Source organism: Notechis scutatus, chromosome 5 (assembly GCF_049901735.1).
Source record: "Notechis scutatus isolate UNSWTSFEM ecotype Mainland chromosome 5, rNotScu1.2, whole genome shotgun sequence".
Classification (NCBI taxonomy): Eukaryota; Metazoa; Chordata; class Lepidosauria; order Squamata; family Elapidae; genus Notechis; species Notechis scutatus.
In genome coordinates, this window is record NC_142013.1 from 38740665 (window position 1) to 38763854 (window position 23190).

General features: G+C 36.9%; 1 protein-coding gene across 1 annotated transcript in view; it reads right to left on the reverse strand.

Annotated features, from left to right (window-relative positions):
* The window catches only part of MPZL1 (myelin protein zero like 1), a 29570-nt gene extending 12166 nt beyond the window's left edge, over nt 1-17404 (reverse strand). The window contains exons 1-5 of the mRNA XM_026663917.2: nt 17230-17404; nt 9736-9896; nt 8924-9137; nt 5247-5379; nt 582-687 (exon numbers count right to left, since the gene is read on the reverse strand). Coding sequence (XP_026519702.2) covers nt 582-687; nt 5247-5379; nt 8924-9137; nt 9736-9896; nt 17230-17389 — 774 coding nt within the window. The 5' untranslated portion in view covers nt 17390-17404. The remainder of the gene's footprint in view (nt 1-581; nt 688-5246; nt 5380-8923; nt 9138-9735; nt 9897-17229) is intronic.
* Nucleotides 17405-23190: the final 5786 nt, after the last annotated feature.

The following is a 23190-nucleotide window of genomic DNA, read 5'->3' on the forward strand; positions in this document are numbered from 1 at the left end:
CGAGCGCTTCACCGCCATCTTTTTGATGAAAAAGTGCTTCCGGTGAGGTCACCGGAAGCACTTTTTCATCAAAAAGATGGCGGCGCCCAGTTGATGCCGGTACCGGGCCGCGGCGCCCAGCTGATGCCGGTACCGGGCCGCGGCATAAAAAAGGTTGGGGATCACTGCTTTAAATACTTAATATTCTCAAAGGCATATAATTACAGCTGAAAGAAATTGAGACACTACTGTGGAACAGCTATTTACTCAATCCTCCAGATTTTTATAAATCAAACCTCTAGGACTGGAGACCTACATGAAGGTAGACTACCTTTAGTAATTTATCTCACTACAGAAACTCATCATTTATTAAGATTAATAGCCCTCCAGTAGTTTAGCATTGCCAAAGACAGCAAGTATATTACAAAAATAGCCAAAAGATAGCTTCATTTTTCACCGTAGATTCCATTACAGCAGGAATTTTTCCAGATATTTTTCCGTGTATGTGTTTCAATGATGAATTGTCCCTTCCTCCCCTTAACAAAAATAACCACCTTTGCAGTCACTAGGTAATCTCCGAGTCAGACTTTGATACCATTTACCTGATGAGATCGGATGGGCCCGCTGTTTACCAAAACCTCTGTGTCGGAGGGGGACTTCCGTGGAGCCTGCTTAACTGGAGACATCAAGCTCTCAGAAGTACTGCAGCTGATGAGGTGGCAAGCAGATTTTGCAGAATAACATTCAAGAAGTAAATCCAAGACAAAACAAAACAAAAACAAAGGCAAGTGATGGCAAGATGAGGTGGCAATAGGCCAAATAGAGTGACTTCAGTGAATGACAAGACAACACATACATCCTTGTTTTATATTTGCTCAGGTCAGTCATGACTATATTTTCTCCCTTCACATACAAAGAAGAAAGTCCTTCTGCTCCAGGTTAGAGAAACTCATAGCCACAGAAAGAATTAACTCCCCCTGCCCCATCTTCATGTAATATAATTTAATTTAGAGTTTATTAGATTTAAAAGCCACCCAACTCCATTATGGATGATTCTGTGTGGTATAAATATATCACATTTAAACCAAACAATCCACACAATTAAAAATACAAAGGGATCTACTGGAGAAAACCACAATCACCTCACAAATTAAACCAACTAAGAAGGGTCCTACCGCTCACTCTAGCCCTGGTCCTGGGAAAAGAGCTAGATTGTAAGATCTTATCTAAATAATATCAGGGTAGAGAAAGAAGGGATTTCATCTCTGGAGGGAAGATGCTACCTCTGAATAGACAATTTCCAGCATCTCCTGAATTGACGAAGCTTAAAAAATGGAATCCAGACCTGCCAACTCTACCGGATAATGTAGGGTTGACAGTATTACATTATCTGGAAGTGACTTTTCTGTATACAATTTGCTGCTAGGAGAACTATCTAGCTTGATTCTAAAAATAGGAATATAAATTCCATTAATCCTTTTCCAAAACATCAGTTTTTCATAAGATCTCCAAATGTTTTGGTCAATAGCTGTTGATGGCAGCTATACCCAAAGTATCTGTAGTTATCATATTGGGGAAATCTAGTCTAGATTGGTTTTCTTCCTGCATAGCAAACACAGTGATGTTTAAAAATTTGTGAACCTTTTTGAATTTTCAATATTCCTGCATCAATGTAACCTAAAACATTGTTTTCCCCATGTATGTCCTAAAACTAGTTAAAGAAAACCCAATTAAGCAAATAGATCAAAAACGTCTTATTTGTTCTTTTTTCATTGAGGAAAATAATTCCAAGCTACTTATTTTATGGAAAAGGTATATGAATCTTTCAGTAACCAGTGTGGTCCCCTTGGAAGGGAATAACTGAAAAAAATTTCTTGTAATTTTTAAGCAGTCTTGCACATCAGCTTGGAGGAATTTTAGTCCATTCCTCCATATATAGATATTCTTATATAAGCAACTTTTCCACTGTTTCATTTCCAATTATGTAACTTCTTATTCTTGCATTAGCTTCCCACTTTAGGTTCTTCCACAAAATTTCTGTAAAATTAAGGTCAAAACTTTGACCTGGTCATTCTAAACATTAACTTTGTTCTGTTTAAACATTCTTTGGTGGTATCACTGTGGATTTGGGTTATTGTCTGGCTGCCTGATCCACTTTCTCTGGAACTACAGATACCCTGACCTTTTCCTATAGAATTTGCTGGTACAATTCAAAATTCGTAATTCCATCAAGGGTGACAAGCTGTCCTAGTTTAGAAGCAGCAAAACAGGCTCAAACCATGATACTGCTGCTACCATGTTTCCCAAATGGGATAAAGTTGTTTTGCTAGATTGCAGCGATTGCCTTCATTCAAGCCAAAACATTCTATTTTGGTTTCATCCATCCATAGAATGTTCTTGCAGTAGCCTTAATTCACGTGGTCTTTTGAAAACTGTAGATTTAACAGCAAGTTCTTTTGGGGAACTACTGACTTTCTTATTTATTTATAAAATTTATTTCCTGCCCATCTTGTATCTAATGACTCTGAATTTCTTCTTGCAATCTTGCTATTCTTCAATAATCTGCTGATGGTGGTCTCATGAACACTGACATTTGCTAATTTAAGAAAGGCCTTAAATTCCTTATATATTATCCTGGACTTCTTTAAGCCCCCTCAAGAGCATTATGCACCTTGCTCTTGGTGTAATCTTGATTTGTTGTAATCTTGATTCCTGGGGAGGTTAACAATGGTGTTCAACTGTTTCTGTTTGCACACAATTTGCCTGACAGTGGACTGATGGAATCAAAACTCTTCGAAAACAGATTTGTAACCTTTTCCAGTTTGGTGAGCATCAACAACTATTTTGTTGGAAGTCTTCAGAAACCTGCTTGATCAAGCAAAGGCACACTTCTATATGCATGTGTTGGGAAGATCAGATTTTAATTGTGATTATCCAGAATTCTATTCTTTAAATAAGGAGAGGCCCCTACACATGTAAATCTGATTATCATCCCATTCATCAAAATATCTAACTCTAATTTTCCCTTCAAATGAACAAATAATCCTAGAAGTTCAGCAACTTTTGCCACACACAAATATGTAGCTTTGGGTCATTTTCCTCAATGAATAAATGAACAAGTATGTTTTTGACTCATTTGTTTAACTGAATTCTCTTTATTTAATTTTAGGTTGTGTGGAAAACAAATCATGTTTTAGGTCATATTGAGGCCAAATATAGAAAATTTTAAAAGGTTCAAAATTTTTAAGCATCAAAATTAAAACCATATGGAAGTGTGATAATGAAAAGATAACAATGCTATTAAACAGAAAGCAGCCCTCCACTAATCAATTTTGTGAGTGAACTTAAATACTGAACATTCAAAAGGCAGATGTGAGATTTGAAGCAATACACCGGAACACAATATTGAGAAAACATAAGAGCTAGTAAACTAAACCCCAGAACATAACAATCAAAGGACAAATAAGCATCTGGAATCTATCCTAAGAGAATGTGCAACTCTGCACTGAACCAGTTAATAATACTGAATTCACAGTTTGTGCATAAAATATTTTCAGGTGCATTTTTTTTACTGACAGCAATCTTATTTTTTTTCTCATAGTACAAAAAGTCCAAATATTCAATTAATGCATGCATCTGAATTAGCTGCTTCTGAAGGTACATAGCCTTGTTGCCAAAACTGAAGAAATGAGACAACAAAATGCAAACAATAGATGAGATATGCTGCCCCTTCACCAACAGTCCACAAAATAGAAATTCAGCATAAGTGTTGGAAGTATGTTAGCAGGATAGTAAGCAAGGGAGGCAGAAATGTATATACATATGGACATAAAGTACCAAAGAACTACTGGCATGATTAGTTACCATGATATATAGTGGACTGGAAGAGATGACCCAGCCCTGTTACATTCCCAGTCTTGCATCTATATCAGGATCTCTGTAAGGAAAGGAAGATAAAAAGCAGGATCCAATCCCAGCATACCAAAACAGTAATAGGGAGAAAAAAATCAAAGAAAAAATAGACGTTGTGATACTGCCATGCAAGAGTTACCACCACCACCTGTCTCGATCAGTTACAGCTCTAGTGTTAGTTTATTTAGAAATTAAATATCATATATTATATATACACACAAATGTGTGTGCGTGCACACACACACACACATTCTTATTTGTAATTACTTGAATAGACATCCCATCAGAAACACAGTATAGTCAATGAAATCAATGTTAATGTGTGTTGCTTGGAGACAACAACAAAAGAACAATAATTTTACACAAAGATAGTCCCAAACCTTCAGAAACAATACACTTGATGAAAAAAATATTATTCATATTAAGACATGGCATCCTGGGTGCAGATCAGTATTCAAGTGTTATGGAAACAGTACATGCACAAGGGAAATTAAGCTTTCCACACCAAGCCAGAGCTTATACAGCCAATTCACTGCACTCATTCAACCTTACCACTAATATCTACTGCAGCACTTTCTAAATTCTGCAGCTGAAAAGAAGGTTACAAAAAAGATGCCAATTACACATACCCAGTACAAATTGACTTTTTAGCACTGTATGAATAATATTTACTGGCTCTACAAAAGCAAGAAGTCAGGCCATGAAATGATTGATCCTGAAAGAATTGTTATGTGCAATTTTCTGTGCACAGAGCTGCATTTCTGTTGGAACTAAGTGGTCAAGCAAAGTAAATACCACCACCGGTTCAAAGGAGCCCATCAATCAATTGTTCATGGCAAATAATCCACCTTGAGGATATTGTCTAATAGACGTTCCTTAAAGCCAAATTACAGGAGGCATCATGAGTGCAACAGGAACTAAAAGAAGTCATGCATATGATAAAGCCAGTGAAAATAGCAAAAGGGCAGCGTTCCCAAAGCCAAGATTGGAAAGCTATGGAAAGCGGACTGTTGTAAAAGGAACTGGCAGCCATACCCCCAATCTTAGAGACAAAAAGTTGTGCCATCCAGAATGTAACCCGATAGTTACACAGCCTCCTTTATCCTGAGAGCTGCAAGGGGGCAGTTTTAGGCTATTTTCCAAGAAGGAACTTAATTGACTTATAAAGAGGAGCAACATACAAATATATGTACACCATGAAGTTGACAATTTATAAGCTCAGAAGAATGTGTTTTCTAGCTGTCCCAGTAATTTAATCCAAAATTATAAATGCACAAATTCATGTTTCAAACTGTTCATATTCCCTCCCCTCTCCCCTCTAAAGAATATCTAAAGAAACAAGTATAGTACCTTACCCAGAATAATGCTTTTTGGAATTCTTCTTTCTGATCATAACACACACAATAAGCATGATGACGAAAACTAAAACTAGAATGCCAACACCGGTTACCCCTAACACAAGGGTAAGAGGAAATACAGACAAGTTACCTGAGGAGAAAAAAAACCTTTCATTTCAGTTATCATTATACCTTGTTAAAAAACTGATCACACATTATTCCACTCAAAATTTTAATTCAGTTGTGGGTGCATTTATATTATCAGTATGCTTTTTAATACTTTTTACTTATTAAACATGAAGTGAAAACCATTGATATGTTATATAGGATGTCTCCTGCTTTTATGTTTAAAAACAAGAAACAAAACTAACACCCAACTCAGATTCAGTTTGTAATCATCTAATACTTTTCACAAGCATTATTACCATATGTCCCCAATTGTATTCTTGTGCATTTGATTTTTTTTTAAAAAAAACCTTTGTATTTGTCTCTTTTCATATTTGATTCTCTTAGCATGTTTATCTTACCCATCATGATAATTTTGAATTTTATTTTTGTCTTCTAAAATATCCTACTTTATTTTCTATCAAATAAGCAATTTAATAAGAATTCACTCCATCTCTTCTTCCAAACCATTAACAAAAAGCTTGAATTGTAGAGGGCCCAAGACTATGTAGTAATTTACTCCAACTAGTATTTATTCCACTCTGAGGAGGAACCATTGTTAGTGTTCTGCAAGTATGATTTTCAACTACATATATGCTTAACTGTAATGACATACATTAGCTTGCTCATCAGAATGCCATAAAGTACTTTATAAAAGGTTTTACTAAAATAAAATGTATGTTTTATGGTAGCATTTCTGTAATTTACTGAAAAAGTTATGAATCAAACAAATCTTATTTTAGATTAAGGAACTTTCTTGACAAATTCATGTTACCACACATGTGGCTTTCTGGCAATTAATCTAATATCAATCTAATACAACCTAGAAAACAAATCTCTTTAGGTGTGATGATTCCCCCAGAGGCTTCCCAGACACCTCTCCAGATGCTAGTTCAGAAGAGGATGAGCATCAGGAGGGGAGGCAGACAAGGGCTACAAGCCAGGAGCGGAGAGGCCAAGCACAGGGGAGCAACCAGACAAGCAGCTGTCTTAGCTAGAGACAGGAGAGGCACAACTGCAGCTGGGAAGCCCAGAGGCTTTGAGTGGAGAGGGCACACAGCTGCAGCTGGTCAGTAGAGATGAAGAAGACCTGCTTCCTCCTCCAGATCTAAGAGCATGTAAGGCTGAGAGGAGGCAGGCACAAAGAAGATCAGTCAGGCTACTTGTGAGGAGGCAGCCTTGTCCCTCTTTATGGTCTGCAGCAGGAAGTAGTTATTTAGTTTAGCAAGGAGAGTGAAACAATGCTGGGAACATATTTTTGTTGTGTGTTCTTGCTTTGAACTTTGGATTGTGCAACTATGGAATTTCCTTTGCCTTTTGGCCTTGCCTTTGCCATATGGATTTACCTGTGCCTTTGTGTACTTGCCTTTGCCTTGTGTACTTGCTTTGCCCTGTGTGCCTTGTGACTTGCCTTTGCCTTGGGGACTTGCTTTTGCCTAATGGATTGGACTTGCCTTTGCCTTGTGGTCAAATGCTGGCTTCTTTTGAGTAGCCTGCTGAACTCATTGGAGGTGAGCTGCTGCTGGAACATGGAATTGCTGGGGAATACTAATTCAGGCATGGAAGCCTTAATAAAGACTCCTAACACTGTGGTGTGCGCATGTCAACAGGACAGCACATTAGAAATGTACTCTAGGTCCTTCCCATTTTTAAAAAATGTAAGAATGACTTTTCTGTGTTCTCTAGATTATTTCTCTCCCCACCCTTCCCATTTTAAGATAATTTGTTTTCCCAGAAGCTAGCACCTTGCCCATTGTCCATAATTTATTTAGGATACTGTAAGGCCATCAGAAGATATTCCTTCAATGCCCCAAGTGCAATTCATCTGGTCTTGGGAAGTTATAGATATTTCTTATCATTCATAAGCTCAGTTCTATCTTTTTCATTCTCTGAGTTTATTAAAATCCACTTTTAAAAGTCCAAGATGTATTTGAATAGGCTCATCATTGTATTACTATGTGTCTTACTTATCAATTTGTATCAAGTTAAGGATTTTTTGTCTTCTTTCACTATCTGAAATAAATCTAAATGTTATCACAGCATCCCACTGTTGTTTCTCAGAATTGCTAAAAGTGCCATGTTTCGGAGCGGTTCGGCCACCCGATTCTGGACCTCTTCGCCTCTCCGTTGAACTCCCAACTCCCAAGATTTTTTGTGAGGCTTCCAGCACCAGGGGCAGAAATAAACCAGGAGACAATTTTAGATATACCAGGAAATAATTTTAGGTATACCAGAGGACAGCATGAAGCAATAAGAACTTCATACTCCTCAGAGCTGAAAATGTATCTCTTTTATGAATATGTTTTTTTCTACATAAGACTAACTATATTTTAGGACTCTCCACATAAAGAATCTCTCATTCCATTCAGTGACTCTTCTTTCAGATAAAGCAATATTTATATCAGTACTTCCCATGGCTTTTCCTTCATTACCCAAACCGCTTATCAGAAAGTCTTGTCAAACTTTGAGGACCGGACATAAATCCCTGCAATCAGTGGTTACTGAATGAATAACCATAACTCAGGGACTAGTTATATTATGAAAACAGTATCACTTAATGATATTTACATCATTTCAACAAACTACCATTGGTAATTTTATTGTATTAATAAGAATACTTTGGGAGAACTTCATATATATTTTAGGCAATATTTAACTCAATTTAAATGTCCTTGTGTTGTGCAATACGTTTATATGCCATTACCCAAAGAATTTTTTTTTTACTGATTTTGGGTACCTTACCTAGGTTTGGGAAGCACTGATTAAAACCTCTGAAGTTTGTTGATTTTTCTTGGTAAATTTATATATAACTTTATTTACACCCAAAAGATCCAAATAGCAAAGTACAAACATAATCTAAAATTTGGTATTATATAAAACAGTTTAACAAATAAAATAATTTATAAGTGTTACATCAAACACACTCAATCTTATTGATTTGTTACTAAAGACCTTGTATTTATGGCCATAGTTAAAAAGTTGGGTGTTGCTGCTCTAATTTTAGGATTTTTCTAGGTGAAATGTTAACATGTTCGGACACACCTTTTACTGGTCTTGATTTTAAAATACACCAGATAAATATACTGCTCAAAACTCTTTCAAGCATCACAATACAATACTCAATACTATTACAGGACAAAATCTTGGAGAAATTGGAATCTTTGATGGCAACACATTTAATCTAGCTTTTGAAAAGACCATTTTGTACTTTTCTAAATGTAAATTAAGCTATGTTGGGAGCTGCAAGTTTATTTGTAATTTATTCCAAAAATCACAGATGAATACAGAATTTTAGCCTTTGTCATTGACTCATTTTAAGTTATTCCATGACCTTTAATACAATAAAATGCTGGTGAAATTTCTACTCCACTGTTCAGAATAAAATAATGGAATAAAATGCAGAATAGCCAAACAAGTACTTGCTTCAGCGCATTGTTACATACAGTAATTTTAGACAAAGAATGCAACTTATGCAGAACCTTTCCATCACTCATTAATTAATTTTTCATTCCATCCACTTATTACTATACCTTTCTCCATAACCCTGACTTTGATTTTTCCTGGTGTAACAACTATATCTGGAGGGTTTTTAACATCACAGATATAGGTTCCATTGTCCTGAAATTGCATGTTTGCTATAGTGATTGATGCATCTTTCCTGTTAAGGTCTCCAGCCCAGTTGCTTCTGTCATCAAATTGTGTACTCTTTCCAAGATATGCTTTTCCATTGTAATAATAGAAGAACTATAATCAAAAATACAAAAATGATGCTGTATTAAAATTTTGCTTTCCACCTATTGTCTTAACAAATCTGCTAAATTTCTTCAAAACTTGACTCATACAATACATGAATTTCAAACCAGTGCAAGATAAGTGACAAAGATAATACCTGAGAGCCTGTAAAGCTGGTTTTAAACCAGCTGAAGGGTCAGAGAAACATTTAACACATAATATCACAAGAGGTTTTAAAGTTTTAGACTAATTTCAGGAGCTCAGGTATCTTGCTTTGCCTGACCTTCCACAATTCCCTCAGTTTTTCTTTTCTCAAAATAATGAACTGATAACTATTACTAATACTATTACATGATTTCGTTCTGGTATCAGTTTATTATTTTTCCAATCATATTAAGGTAAAAAGATATCTAACCAAGCATGTGAAGTGAGTTAAAGCATGTCCTCATCCAAGCAAGGTTTTCGGTGGCAACCAATTTGGTGCAAAATACAATTAATATCTTAACCAACATTTCAAGGGAACAATCAGGATTTTAGTAGTATAGAAAGTAAGCAAGAATAGGCAGGGCTTTTTACTTCTTACGATTTTCTTTTGCAAACAATTTCTTACCGAGACAGGAGATGAGGATCCCTCGCCTTGGAAACTCCAGGAGACAGAAGCTGAACTGCTGATTACTTCTGTGGAAGTAAAAGTGCATGGAAGCTTTGCCTCAGTCCCATTCTCCACAAGAAAGTCTGACGGCGTGTATACCTCCACAGCTGAAACCTGGACTATCAAGAACATCATTACAAGAATCAGAATACCAGATCCTTCATAAATATTAAAACTATAACAAAGATAGGTATGAAGAGTTTAATCATCAAAAAGAAGATTCAAGAATCTATTAAATCAAAGAGATAGAGTAAAAAAATCAGTTTCAGTTCACTCATCTTATTAAGCCATCATGTGGCTGGTTGGTTTTTGATTTTGTATAAAGTATGGATGCAACATTACAATTTACTGTCATGTGCACACCAGACTTTCTGTGGATTCTCAGGAGATAAATTCAATATAACACATTATTTCAGAATTTTTCATCTTTATTATGCAGACATCTAATTTCATTTTCCAGCAAGCTTAATTTACAGACAGAAGACAATATTTCATTACTCCCCTCTTCTGCTACCCATTTGATATAAGAGCAACCACTTGTGATTCTCAATTGCAGAATGAGAAAATGTTTTTCTCTCTATTATTATATAGCTAAGTGTTTTCTACATAAGTGTGCATGCATTTAGTGAAGTTGATTTTCTATATAGATGCACTATTCTATTCCCTGCCTACTTCTTAATTTAGAATTAATAAAGGGCTTACAGATATTGGTGGTTTATTTTCCCACTGTGCAATAGGTTAACAATTGGTTTTCCTCTGGCTGGTAAAACATTGAACTTCTATCATTTTTACCACTTTTCATTGTTGTAATTTTGAAGGTATAAACAACTGCACATAAATAGAAAATATGCACTCAGAGAAGGATGCTGTAATTTAATTTTGCACCATGTAGTACAGGGGTGGGCAAACTATGGCCCGAGGGCCACATCCGGCCCGTTGGTCTTTTTAATCCGGCCCGCCGAAGATTGGTACAGAATTAAGGTTTGATGTGAATGATTGAATGATTGCATTCATTTGATTTTGACTTGTAATGACAGGCATTTCGACACCAGGTAGCGGCCCATCTGTCAAATTTTAAAAGTCAATGAGGCCCCCGAGCCAAAAAGTTTGCCCACCCCTGATGTAGTAGTTCTGTTGATTTAGGGAAATATGTAATTTGAATGGGGGTACTTAATCTTTTGCATGAACTGTAAACATGTCTTTCAATCTATAAGTGATATGATAATTAAAATATCATGGGATATTCAGTTACAGGTAGTCCTCGGTTAACTATTTGTCCATTGACAGTTTGAAGATGCAATGACACTGAATGAATGGTACTTTCATCCAGGCCTCAAAGTTCCGGCTGTAGTAACATCCCTACTTAATGACAGGACTGCCAGGATTGCATTTATGACTAAATCACTTAGCAACACAAATGCCAATCTCAATTATCATTGTTAAGCAAGAATTACCTGTAAATAATAACAAGCACTGGAAGGAATCTTAAAATATATTTTGGCCTAGCCATCTGCTTATTGTAAGACTCTATTATTATTCCATCCTCAACAGATGGCCATCCAGCTTCTGTTTAAACACCTGCAGCAGAGAAGCCTCCACAATCTTCCAAATAATTCCATACCACTGTTAAAGAGCCATTATTATTATGATTTCTTTTGATATTCAACCAAATATATTTCCTTGTTATTTAACCCCACTATTTCTGTTCCGGTTTTCTTCATGACAGCTTGACATGTATCTTAGGACAGGCATCATGCCACGCAGACTTCTGTAAGTTAATCATAGCTAATACCCTCTACCCATCCCTTATAGCTTTTCCTTCCAAACATCTTATCATGTTAATTGCTTTCTTCTGGTTGAGCTCTATTTTGTTGATGTCCTTTCTAAAATCTGGAGCCTATTACTGGATACAATGTTAGAAACTGTTAATCCTCTTTCTCCAGAAACATGTTGCAACATCCAAAAATGTTTTCTAATGACAAATCTATAGAATCAAAACACCGCGCGCGCGCACACACAAAAAAAAACCTAGAGAAAGCAATTGTTTCAGTACCCAGTCAACTTCCTCTGAAAAACAATGTAACACAATGTTTCAATGCAGCATTGGGGTTTCTGGAACTAGAGAAAAAACACATATGAATGTTTACTCTCAAAAGCTCCACCCAGACATTATGAAGTTTAAGAAAACAGAATCATAATTACAGGATCTCGATATCCTAAAACGTGTGCTTTATTTTCACATGCTCTCATTTTAGTTTGAAAAAAATATCATTAAATTTGCCTAACTAGGAAACACCAATAATTAAACCAACACAAAAAGCATTTTATCATTCCAGATTAGTACACAAATTAGGGTTTAACCTTTTTGTGAACATCTCTATAAAAGTATGTATGTTGATATTTGTGTCCCAATTTTTAAGAATTGGAAGTTTAAATTCCAGAAACTGTTAACTTGCAACATCTTAAAACTAGTATATTCAGGATGAGTTGGAACAACTCGGTTGGCCAAAATAGATAAGAAAATTATAGCACAACGCATTGAGCACCAAATTGGGAGAGCTGGCTGACATTATTATTTTCAGATGATGAAATCATAGTTTGTGATTTCTCTGAAGCAGCACCATGATATCCTTCTTTTACCACTGTTGATGTTTTCTGACTTTCACAGAATAATTCATGACGTTCTAATAAATATTACAGCATTGTGCATTAGTTCAAGGCTGTTTCAGATTTTGATCAAAAGCGCAGGCAACTAAAACTTAAAATAATATTCCTGATGAAAATAATTATCAAAACCTGCTTATAAGAGGTTGGGACACAGAATCACCACTACTGATTATTCTAGGCCACCTGCCAATATTTACATATTTTAATAATGCCAGAACATAGTAAAGAGCAACACTTGATCCCATCATTTTTTGGACTTCACATTGCCAAAGCTTTTTAAAAGAGTCACAGCATAAAATAAAGTGCATACCTCACTAATCAAATTGAAATAATAAAAGTGTTTCCTAAATTATATACCAAGATTTTGAAAACAGGGTTTAGAAGACAATAATTATTCAACAACTCTGTTACATCAGAGTTGGAGTTTAGTCTAGAAAAAAAGTAAATATTAGCGGCAATGTATTTTGATTATCACACTACATTTAATTAATCCAGAGATTAATACTAGTCAAGTAAATAGTTTGAACTGAAACTTCCTCGCCATTAGCCATTTTTAAGATGCATGAAGTTGCTTAGTTTCTGGTTTCTATAAAGGATGTTTCTTTTCTGGATTCTAGTAAGAATGAACCCAACAGCATAATAACTGGTATGGAAAGAACCACATAGATTAAGCATGGACAAACTATGGCCACCTCAAATGTTATCAAATTGCAACTTGCATCATTCCTCAACAGTTGACAGGCTTGCAAGGGCTAATCTAAATTTGAGTTCAACAGCATTTGGATCATCTAGGAGTGTCAAACTCACGTCGTCACGGCAGTGCCACGTGGTGTATCAGGACCTTTTCCCCTTCACTAAACTGGGTGTGGGCGTGGGCAGTGCATGACGCATCCAACCGACAGGCCAGGAGTTTGACAGCTCTGATCTAGATGGTCACATGCTACTTGACACCACAATGAACTATTGCAATGAGAATTGAACGATGTTGAAAATAGGTTAACTTATTATATTTTATTTGCTAAAGAATACTCCATACTCCTTTGATCTACTATTGAAAAATTGTGACGTGTGCTTAGATTTTAAAACAGTCTGGTTGAATCTTGAAAATGATAGTTGTGAAAGTCATAGAATAATTTTTAACAGCTTGGCATAAGCAGATAGCCATATAACTTGCAACATTTTGACCTGCATGAGTATAAGCTAAGAGTCACCAAAGGGAACACATAGTAAGTCTGAGCAGGAACATTTCCCCCCCACCCCCCAAATAGTTGAATATCTCACTTATCTGGGAACAGAATAACTAACGTTGTGTTTTATCAGTCTAATTATCTCTGTATCCAATCAAATCCCATTCTTTTAATGATTGTTTTCATCTGTCCTATTTTGATCAAAGGTATTTTATAAGCATCCAGTACATCACCAACTCAGACTTGAGAAGTAGGACTTGTTGACTTTGTAATGCAATGCTACCAATTTAGCCAGACACTACCTGGATAAATAATTCTGCAGTAAGTTGCTACTATGGTTTTCTACAAATGGTATGGTTAACAACTTCTAGAGTCCTTCCTTGCTAGCCAAAGTGACAGTGGTTTATATCTAGGTTGTCTATCCCTGAAGCAAGCTGTTTGTAGGCAACCATCTGGAGAATTATTTCATTTGCCTATTAATATCTGCCCAGTTCAACTTGCAGAACCAATCTGAAAGGAACAACTATTTTTGCCCCTAGTCAAATTATCCTATTTATACTAGAAGACATAGACAGAACAAACATGAACACAGTTCTTAATGGTTGTTTCATAAGATAATTTTTTCTTGTCTCAACATGTATAACAGCAGCAGCTAGGTTTATATTTTTGAGAAATTGCTATTATCTAACCAGTTTAATGTAAGACAAAAAAAAGTATAGATTTAAAAATGCAGCCAATTTTAAAAGAATGTTCTTATTCCTCTAGAACTGTGTGTAAACAATCATCCTAAGGGTTTTTTCCCATTACATTGAAGTTTTTAAAAGAGTGCTTTGTGAAGGCACTCTCAAATTTGAATGAACGACTAATGCTTTTATTTTAAGTTATCTTTTAAAAATATTGGCTTCATGGAAGAAAATAAGATGTTTATTCAATAATTGCAACATGAGAGGAAATAATTTGATGAAATTCAGAAAGAAAGAAAAAACCTTTCCATCTTGGAATAAATTGTATCCAAAGCATAACCTCCAATGCTACAGTGAAATATTGTTTGCCTTTGGCTTACTCTGATATGTAGATGGTTCCAAATACATATCACAGTTTTGGATATATTGCTAAACAAAAATTAAAAAGGCATGTTTTAGCTCAGGGTTACAACGGAACCAGATCTAATTCAGTTTCTATTCAAGGGATAAGGTCTCTTAAGTAGATTTTTGAATTGAACCCTAAGACCACCAGTGCAAAATTCAAATCAGGGTTAAATATTGAATTAAGTTTTAAAATACTGTAGGTTTTCTGTGCCAGTAAAAAGAAATAGAAAAATATATAAACAAAAAGTTAAGGAGAAAAGGGAAGGAGAAAATAAATATAGTACTTCATATTCTAAAACAAGAGTGCCCAATCCCCAGATCCCTGCCATGGCATGCCAAAAACTGCACAAACAAGAGAAGCCCCATCCATGGGATGCAGGATGTCTGTGGAAAAATCTCTGTCCACAAAGCCAGTCCCTGATTCTAAAAAGATTGGGGGCCTAAAACTGTTCTAAAACTAAACTCTCCTTCTGGGAGACACAAGTCTATTTGGGCATAAAACATGCCATACACAAAAGGGGGGGGGGATCATCTATCTTCACGTTTACCTCTGGGGCAAAGGTTAAAATAAACCATGACCAAGCTTGCATTCGTTTTAACTACTGCTAATCTTATTGGAGTTGCCATTAGTTTTTTTTTCTTTTCTTTGATGATCTAATTGTGGGAAAATCTCACTTCTGATAAATATACAGCACAAATTAACAAGTCTTACAACACCTTTTGTAACTACTGTAGTACAAAGCATGGAACTTGAAAATGAAACAATATTTTCAACTGATATATTTCCAATGACTTTTTAAAAATGCAAGTATAGTATCATCAGAATAAAATATTAATAAGTTTCAAACAAACACTATATTAAGTGCAACACTGGTTGAATCTTAGTATTAGCTTGACTTATATTCATATTACACATGAAAAATAACTGTAACATTCATATTGAATGATAAACGCTACACAATTTTACTATTGTTCTAATTGCGGTGTAACATATACATCAAATATGAAATGTTGACTTCATGTAAATTTTTCATGGTAATAAAACTCAGAAGTAGGGAATATTGCCATCTTCGTACTGTTAATATTGCTTCAGGCTACAGAAATATTAGATTGGTAAAGGATGAGGATATGTATCAATTAATTTGTAGAAATATAGAACTTTGCCACAATTAAGGGATAGATTGGATCTATAAAATCATTTTAATGTTGTTAGTTGTCCTTTTGTATGTATTAGTTTTGCATATATTACCTACATCAATTATGAAAGAGCATCAGGATAGAATATTCACAATTGCACTGTTGCCTGAGCACAGATTAGCAAACTAGTAACCTCAAGGATATCATATCATTTGGATAAACCCATTTTCAGCTAAGCAAAATCTTCTTTCTGGTAACATATGAATCATGTTTATCATTTGTTTTCAATGAAAAACAGCTGCAAATATTATAGGAACCAATTCCTAAAACTGATGTTCAGTTCTAACATAATGTGCATGAGCTGAGTGATTCTGCGCACAACTTGGGCTTTATCACCAAAGCTTTCGTTAATACCTGTGCGATATAGGAGGAATTCCAAATAGTACAAGGAATAAAACTGCGAGGCTGTCTTCTTGCTCCCAAGAAGACAAACTCCAAAGCTCCTTGGTAAATAAGCGGCTATATCGATTTGTTTTGTAAATAAAATAAGGAACTTGAAATTCTAAATCAGTTTAAAGCGCACAATTATACTTATGCCCATTTGAGGTGATTTATTTTAATTGCGTACTCGTTCGGTCAAATAACCGTCCTGGACAGCCAACAACCATATCTTTACTACAAGCGTTAAAATCAGTACGTAAGTCCTGCCGCTTAAGTGTACTGTATTAATTCAGACTCTTTTCCACCTTTCCGTACCCGACTTTCCTCAATCAGAACATCCCCGTTATTTGTACAATTGAGCTATATGTCCCGGAGAAGAATAGAGGGTAGGGCATTCCAAACGGGGCAACGGGGTGTGTGGTTTCTGTGTGCGAGAGCGAACGCCTGTGTGTCTGTAGTAGGGTCAATTCTAGATTGTTTTGCAAAGCGATTAAAATGTCCAGGCACCATCATCCTGACACGTACGTTTATCTCTCTCCTCCGCCCCCCAACCACCAGAAACACAGACACCCTCTTCATTTACAAGCAGACGAGGCACCCTGTCAATATATTACTGGAGGGTTGCTTAGAGCTCCTATCCTGCCCTCCCGTCCATCCTACAAAAGCAGCACCTCCTTCGCCTTTTGCGCACCGGTCAGCCTGGCGCTCTTCTCCCCCCCGCCCGCCCCCCATGCACCCCAGCGCAAACTAGCGCCGGCGGATAACTGGCCTTCCTCCTCCACCTCCGGCCCACGCCAGGTCTGGCTAAGAGGGCGACGGGTCTCCGAGGAGGAAGTAGCTTCTCCTTTCTCCTGCGCTCCCTCCGTTTCTCCCCTGCGTTCCCCCCGCCCCCAGCGTTCCATAGCGCCCAATACGACACGCCTCGGACTCACGCAGGGACGAAAGCGCCGCAAGCAGGAGCAGCGCGAGGAAGCAGGCTGTGGACGCGGCACCGTGCCGCGAACAGCCGCTCCCCGAAAACGCCGCTAAAGCCGCCGCTGCCATTTTCCTGCTTCCATCTCCTTTTCTTCCCATTGTTCCACCCCCGCCCATGGATGGAGAGGGGTGGGAAAGCTGAGGGGGACTGCCGCGCGCCTATTGAGCGGTGGCCCTGTCAATCACGCACACCTCCTGAATCCCACGTCTCCTTTTCGCAAGGCTCTGCCTTTCGTTTCTCCTGGTGAAAAGCGGTTGGAAATGCTACCTGCCACTCTCGCTTGAGGGAGTTGTTAAGAAAGCACGGTCTCACCCTCGTTGGGGGGCTGACACGTGATAAGGAGCGACTGAGGCGTTTTTTGTAGCATTCTCTAATATTGCAGCAGGATTCGCTTTCTGCCCGGTCTTTTTCCCCCCCTCTGGCAGTAGCTTTTTTTTTTCGGCGGCTATTTCCTTCTTTAGCATCCCAGTTATAAACCATGTATCTATCCAGAGGTTGAAAATGTTTATTCTGTTCAAGTCTACCTAACACTTCGTTTTGAGATAATTCCTCATAGAAATGATCCGGGGCCATTTTTTCACATTAATTTCAACGCATTCTTAACAAGTTTTCCTTGTTGTTTGATGTCAGATACAGCCAAGTGTATAATTTACTGTTTTATTAAAAGGAAGGAAAGTGTTGGTTTTTTAAAAAAAGTATGATTAAATATTTCCATTATGATAAGTATTAGAAATTAAGTATTATAGTTTTGGGTACGCTGTTGATTTAATTCAAGTTCTCAAGCAAAGATGCTACTTTAAGAAGCATATTTCTACTTATTCTTTTTAATATAGACATTTGAGTACAGTCATATAGTTGTAATCAATCATATAGTTCTCCAATCAACACTCTTTTGAGTATGGGAATCAAAATTAAGCTGTTGTGCAAAAGATGACTGCCTAGTCTCCACTATAACCCACCTGGGAAAGGGAAGGTACCACTCCATTGTGTAATGGGAGGCACTGCCAATCCTTGTGCATGATTCTGAAGTCAATCATGCATTTACTCATCATACATCCTATTTATGGTTAACTAGTTTGCAAATCGTGGACTATTTTGTCATACTTTATCTAGTGATACCCACATTGCTACACTTTTTTAAAGAAGTTTTCAAATCAAGGAAATATGATCAGGATAGTTTTGCAAGACTTGTTCTTGATAAATCCATGACATGTTAATAAATACATTATTTTCACAGTGCTTAGAAACTGGTGTCTCCATGATCTAATTCTAGAAACTTTTCAGGTGTTGATTTCAGGCTTACTGAACTAAAGATCTTTGGATTCATTCTCATTCATTCTCTCTCTCTCTCTCTCTCTCTCTCTCTCTCACACACACACACACACACACACACACACTTTGAAATTGGGAACATTTAACCTTCAGTCATCTGGGATATATTTTCTCAGAATTTCTCATGGATAATACATTAAAATTCACCAGGTTTTCTGCAAGGTTCTTCAGTTCCTAAGGGTGAGCTGAAGAATTATATGCATTCAAGACAAATATTCCTCTAAAAATCTTTATTTTGCCTCTTCATCCTCTCCCTGAATTACCATCGTTGTTAAAAAAAATACTGAACTTTTTTTTATTATCTGTGAACATTCATCAACTTCACAAGTAAGCCAGTGTTCCACTTCTTTTCTTTTTTTTTGTACAATATCTAAAGTTTTAGCTGAGCTTTCATTTCCTGATTCTCCGTCAACTTCTTGGCTAAGAAATTGCTTTTCTTTCATCATCTTTCCTTCTTCCCCCTCCAAAATGTATCCCTTTTTTTGTGTTGCTAGGTGGCTTTTGCCCTCCATTTGTTAAAATTATGTTTCTTGTAGTTTCAATGCAATATATGAAGATTGAAAAACAATAATTATGTCTACAGTATTATTTTTAAGTATATTCTGTCACAACATAGGGAACTTGTGGTGTCTAAAGGCCATGCTAAGTGTTGGTTGTGGGTACAGCAATAGGCAGAACTATGATGCAAAATGAATGCACACAGTTGAGCTTGAGACTTTCAAAAACTTTCCTTTTTTCTTTCTTTCCAATCAAGTAGAACAGGTAGAAACCAGTAACTGTGATAAAGGTAACCACATTAGGTTGCCACATCAAAGGAATCCCTAGTGGAACCTTAAATACCCAAACCAGAACACTGTAAATATTACCCATTGAAAGATTAAGCATGTCAATTAAAATAAGTAATTATGTTCCTTCAGGTATACTGCAACTATAGTTCCAAGTATTCCAAGCCAACCACACAGAGGAATCCAAGATAGGAAAGCCTTGTATAAATTAAAAATTTGAAGTGATTTTAATTTTGAACAATTTTATAATATGGTATGGTAAAATAACACTTTTTATATTGATTATAGCCAATTGTGCTAACTGAAACCAGGTTATACAGCAATAAACAGTTATTCAGCTAGAACCATTGGATGGTCGTACATTGGATATGTACAATAGTATAGTCCTTATTTCTCATTAACTTTTCTCCTCATTTAATATAAATATTTAATATTTATATAAATTCCTATAACTTGTGCCAATTTTTCTCTCAGTGTTCCCTTAAAGTATTCTGGTTCAATCTAATTTATGATGTAGTTATTACAGAAGGAAAGACAATTTGAAAATATTACTATTTCATAGATGAAATTTATACTAATTATCTGCTCAGTATTTAAGCTTTTTATGTATGTCTGACTTTGGAGGATAGCAAATAATTAGACTTGACTCACAAGAGGGGAAAAAATGGCAAGGGGGAAGTATGACTTCTCCCACACTGATTATACTACACATCAAAAGCATATATAATATAAAGACACATATAAACATGTGATTAACTAAATTACAAAGTGGTTATCAAAGACACCATGCACTAACAATATGGCTTGAATTATTGTCCTGAACCCCATGCCAAAAAGACAGCCAGGTTTTTAAGGCTTTTTAAAAGGTGAGCAGAGCTGGAGCCAACCTAACTTCAGGAGATAGGATCTTCTTGAGGGCAGGTGTAACTACAGAACATGCATGCCCTGACCATGTACAATCAGCAGGATTGTACTGCCTAATGAGAAGGTAAAAACATTGGGTGTAATGCAATCTTTCAGATAGTCCCCATGCTATGTAGGATTTTATAAGTAATAATCAACATCTGAATTGCATCAAATTGGGAGCAGGGCAGTTCATGGAATAAAAGTGTAACATGGGCATAATGAGCCATACTCACAATGCCCTGTGCTGGCACACTTAGGAACAATTGAGGCTTTTAGATGTTCTTTGGGAAGCCCGTGTATAGCACATTGCATAGTCCACCCATCAGGTGACCAAAGAATGAATGCCCAATATTTTCTGATCCAAGAAAGGACAAAATTGATGTGCAATATAAAGGTGTTGCACCCAAAACTAAAGATGGAAATCATTAAGGGAAAGATACTCTTGTTAAAAGCACTGTGAGCCAGGGGTAGGGTTCTACCAATTTGGACCAGTTCTATAGAACAGGTTATAATGATTCTGCGCAGTTCGGAGAACTGAGAAATCGTGCCCCTGGCTGACCCTACCCATCTCCACCCTCCTCTCCTCTCCCCTCCCCACCCAGTCAGTCCTTATTGCGCATGCACAACATTGCGTGCATGCCTGACATCGCTGACTGTGTTCTTCCTAACCCAGTCACTCAAGGTATTTTTTTTTCCTGCCCGATGATCAGCTGTTCCTATGATGAGCTGTGCCGAGATTCCTCTCGCTTACTTACTGCTTCACCCAGGAGGCTTCCCTGAGGCCCAGGAAGGCAAAAACTGGAGGGGGGCATAGCTCCCCCTGCCCCTTTTTTTGCCTTTGTGGGCCTTAGGGAAGCTTCCTGGGAGCAAAAACACCCCCAGGAGGCTTCCCTGAGTTCCAGGAGGCCCCAAAATGGGGCATGGGGGTTTGCTGCATGCCCCCCCCCATGCTCAGTTTTTTTTTCTTCCTGAGTCCCAGAGAAGCCTTCTGGGAGCAAAAACACCCCCCAGGAGGCTCCCGTGAGGCCCAGAAGGCCCAAAAATGGGAAGGGTTTTTTTTTTTTTTGCTGCCAAAAAAGCCACCCAGTCACATGGCCATGCCCACATAGCCACACCCACAAACCAGTTGTTACAAAATTTTAATCCCACCGCCTGTTGTGAGCAATCCAATTTTGACTTTGGTTCACAAGAGATGTTTGCTGTTAAATACAATGGTTATTAAAGTTAGTTATTGGTGAGTGAAAGATAAAACAGCTAAAAAGTTAAAAGAAAATAAAAGTTGCAGGCACAGATGATATGACAAAATGGACAGTCCTGGAGAAGAGATATCATTCAAGTTCAAGAAAGTAATAACCAGCACATTGAATTGCACCCAGAGGCAAATTGGAAGGTTCCAGAAATGTGCTGAAATGGCAGTCAGTCTACAGAATATAATATATAATTATAATAGTATAATGAACAGTCTAAACAACTAGACCTCAAAGAAGATTTTTTTCTTCAACTATCTAGAACTTATATGCAGCTTCTTTTCCCTCCCCGTTTCTCATTCCGTATAAATTGATCATTAGATTATAATTAAATACTTATGCAAGCAGTTAGATATGATTCTCAGCACTTTTAGTATATTATTCTATTATTTTCTATTGTATGAATAAATGTTAAAGTATATGTCTTATGTTATGCTCTGCTGAAAAACTGTTCATATTTTTAGTAAAACAACTTTACAGGTATAGGCTGAAGATTAGGATTTTTAAAAGGTCAAAGACTGGCTCATTATCCTGTCTCAGCTCTACTTTTCACATTTGAGCCACACAAGATGGCTTTCTGAATGCTGATTCAATATGCCTTTTCAGCAGCATGAAGTCACAAAATGAAGCAAAATGATTTATTTTCAATGAAATAACAACCACGTGACTGATTCTATTTTCCTTTCTTTCCTTTACACATTTCTTCCCTTATTTCAATGGAGGGAGGCAAGAACTGTGCTTTGATTTTTGACAGATATAGTGGTAAGCCACATTTTAAAAATTGACAAGTTCAGATAATAACTAAATTAAATAATAAATTAAATAACACAGTCTCGATGTGTTTAATAATTTTTATCTTATTCAGAGTTAGAGTTCCACCAGATTTGGAAGGACTCTGAGGGCTGCTTACAAATCTTTAATAGACCACAAACAGTCTACAATCATATATTATTATATAATGATGGAAGTATAGAATATTGAACAAGCGAACAGATAAGCCACGAAAAAACTCAAATGTTTCTTGCACAATAAGCTTTTGAAGCGAGTTCCAAATAGTTTTGACGGCTGGCTTAGTTCGTATTGGCAGCAAACCAAAGTCCCAGTTTCTAAATTAGATATAGCGGCACGTTTACTCGGAAACCAGCGCAACAGATTTAGGGCTTTCTAGATCAGCATTGTTCACCCTCAGCAACGTTACCATGAGTGGACTTCAACTCCCAGAAATTCCTGGGAAAGCCTTCGTGGCTAAGGAATTCTGGAAGTTTAAAAAGTCTCTCATTTTGACGTTGATATGTTTGGGGAAACCGAAAGGCCAATAGCTGAGAAAAATGTATCGGATTATTTCGGAATCCTCTTGTTCCCTTGACACAGAATCCGGTAAATACGTCTTTGTTTCTATTTGAAACGGGGCATATCTTTCGTATTATGGCCCAATGAAAAATGTTTTCCAGATTAAAAAAGCAAACAAACGCGTGATTCCTCAGGGACTCTCCCAGGGCTTCCATGACTGTGTGATGGGCTGTTTGCTATAAAAGAAAACGTATCCATGTTCACACCACCGTTTCGACCAGTTTCCTTTAAAAAAAGTAGCGACGAAGCAACAACTCGTTAGGATCCAGAGGAAGAATAAGAGCAGATTTGCAGAGT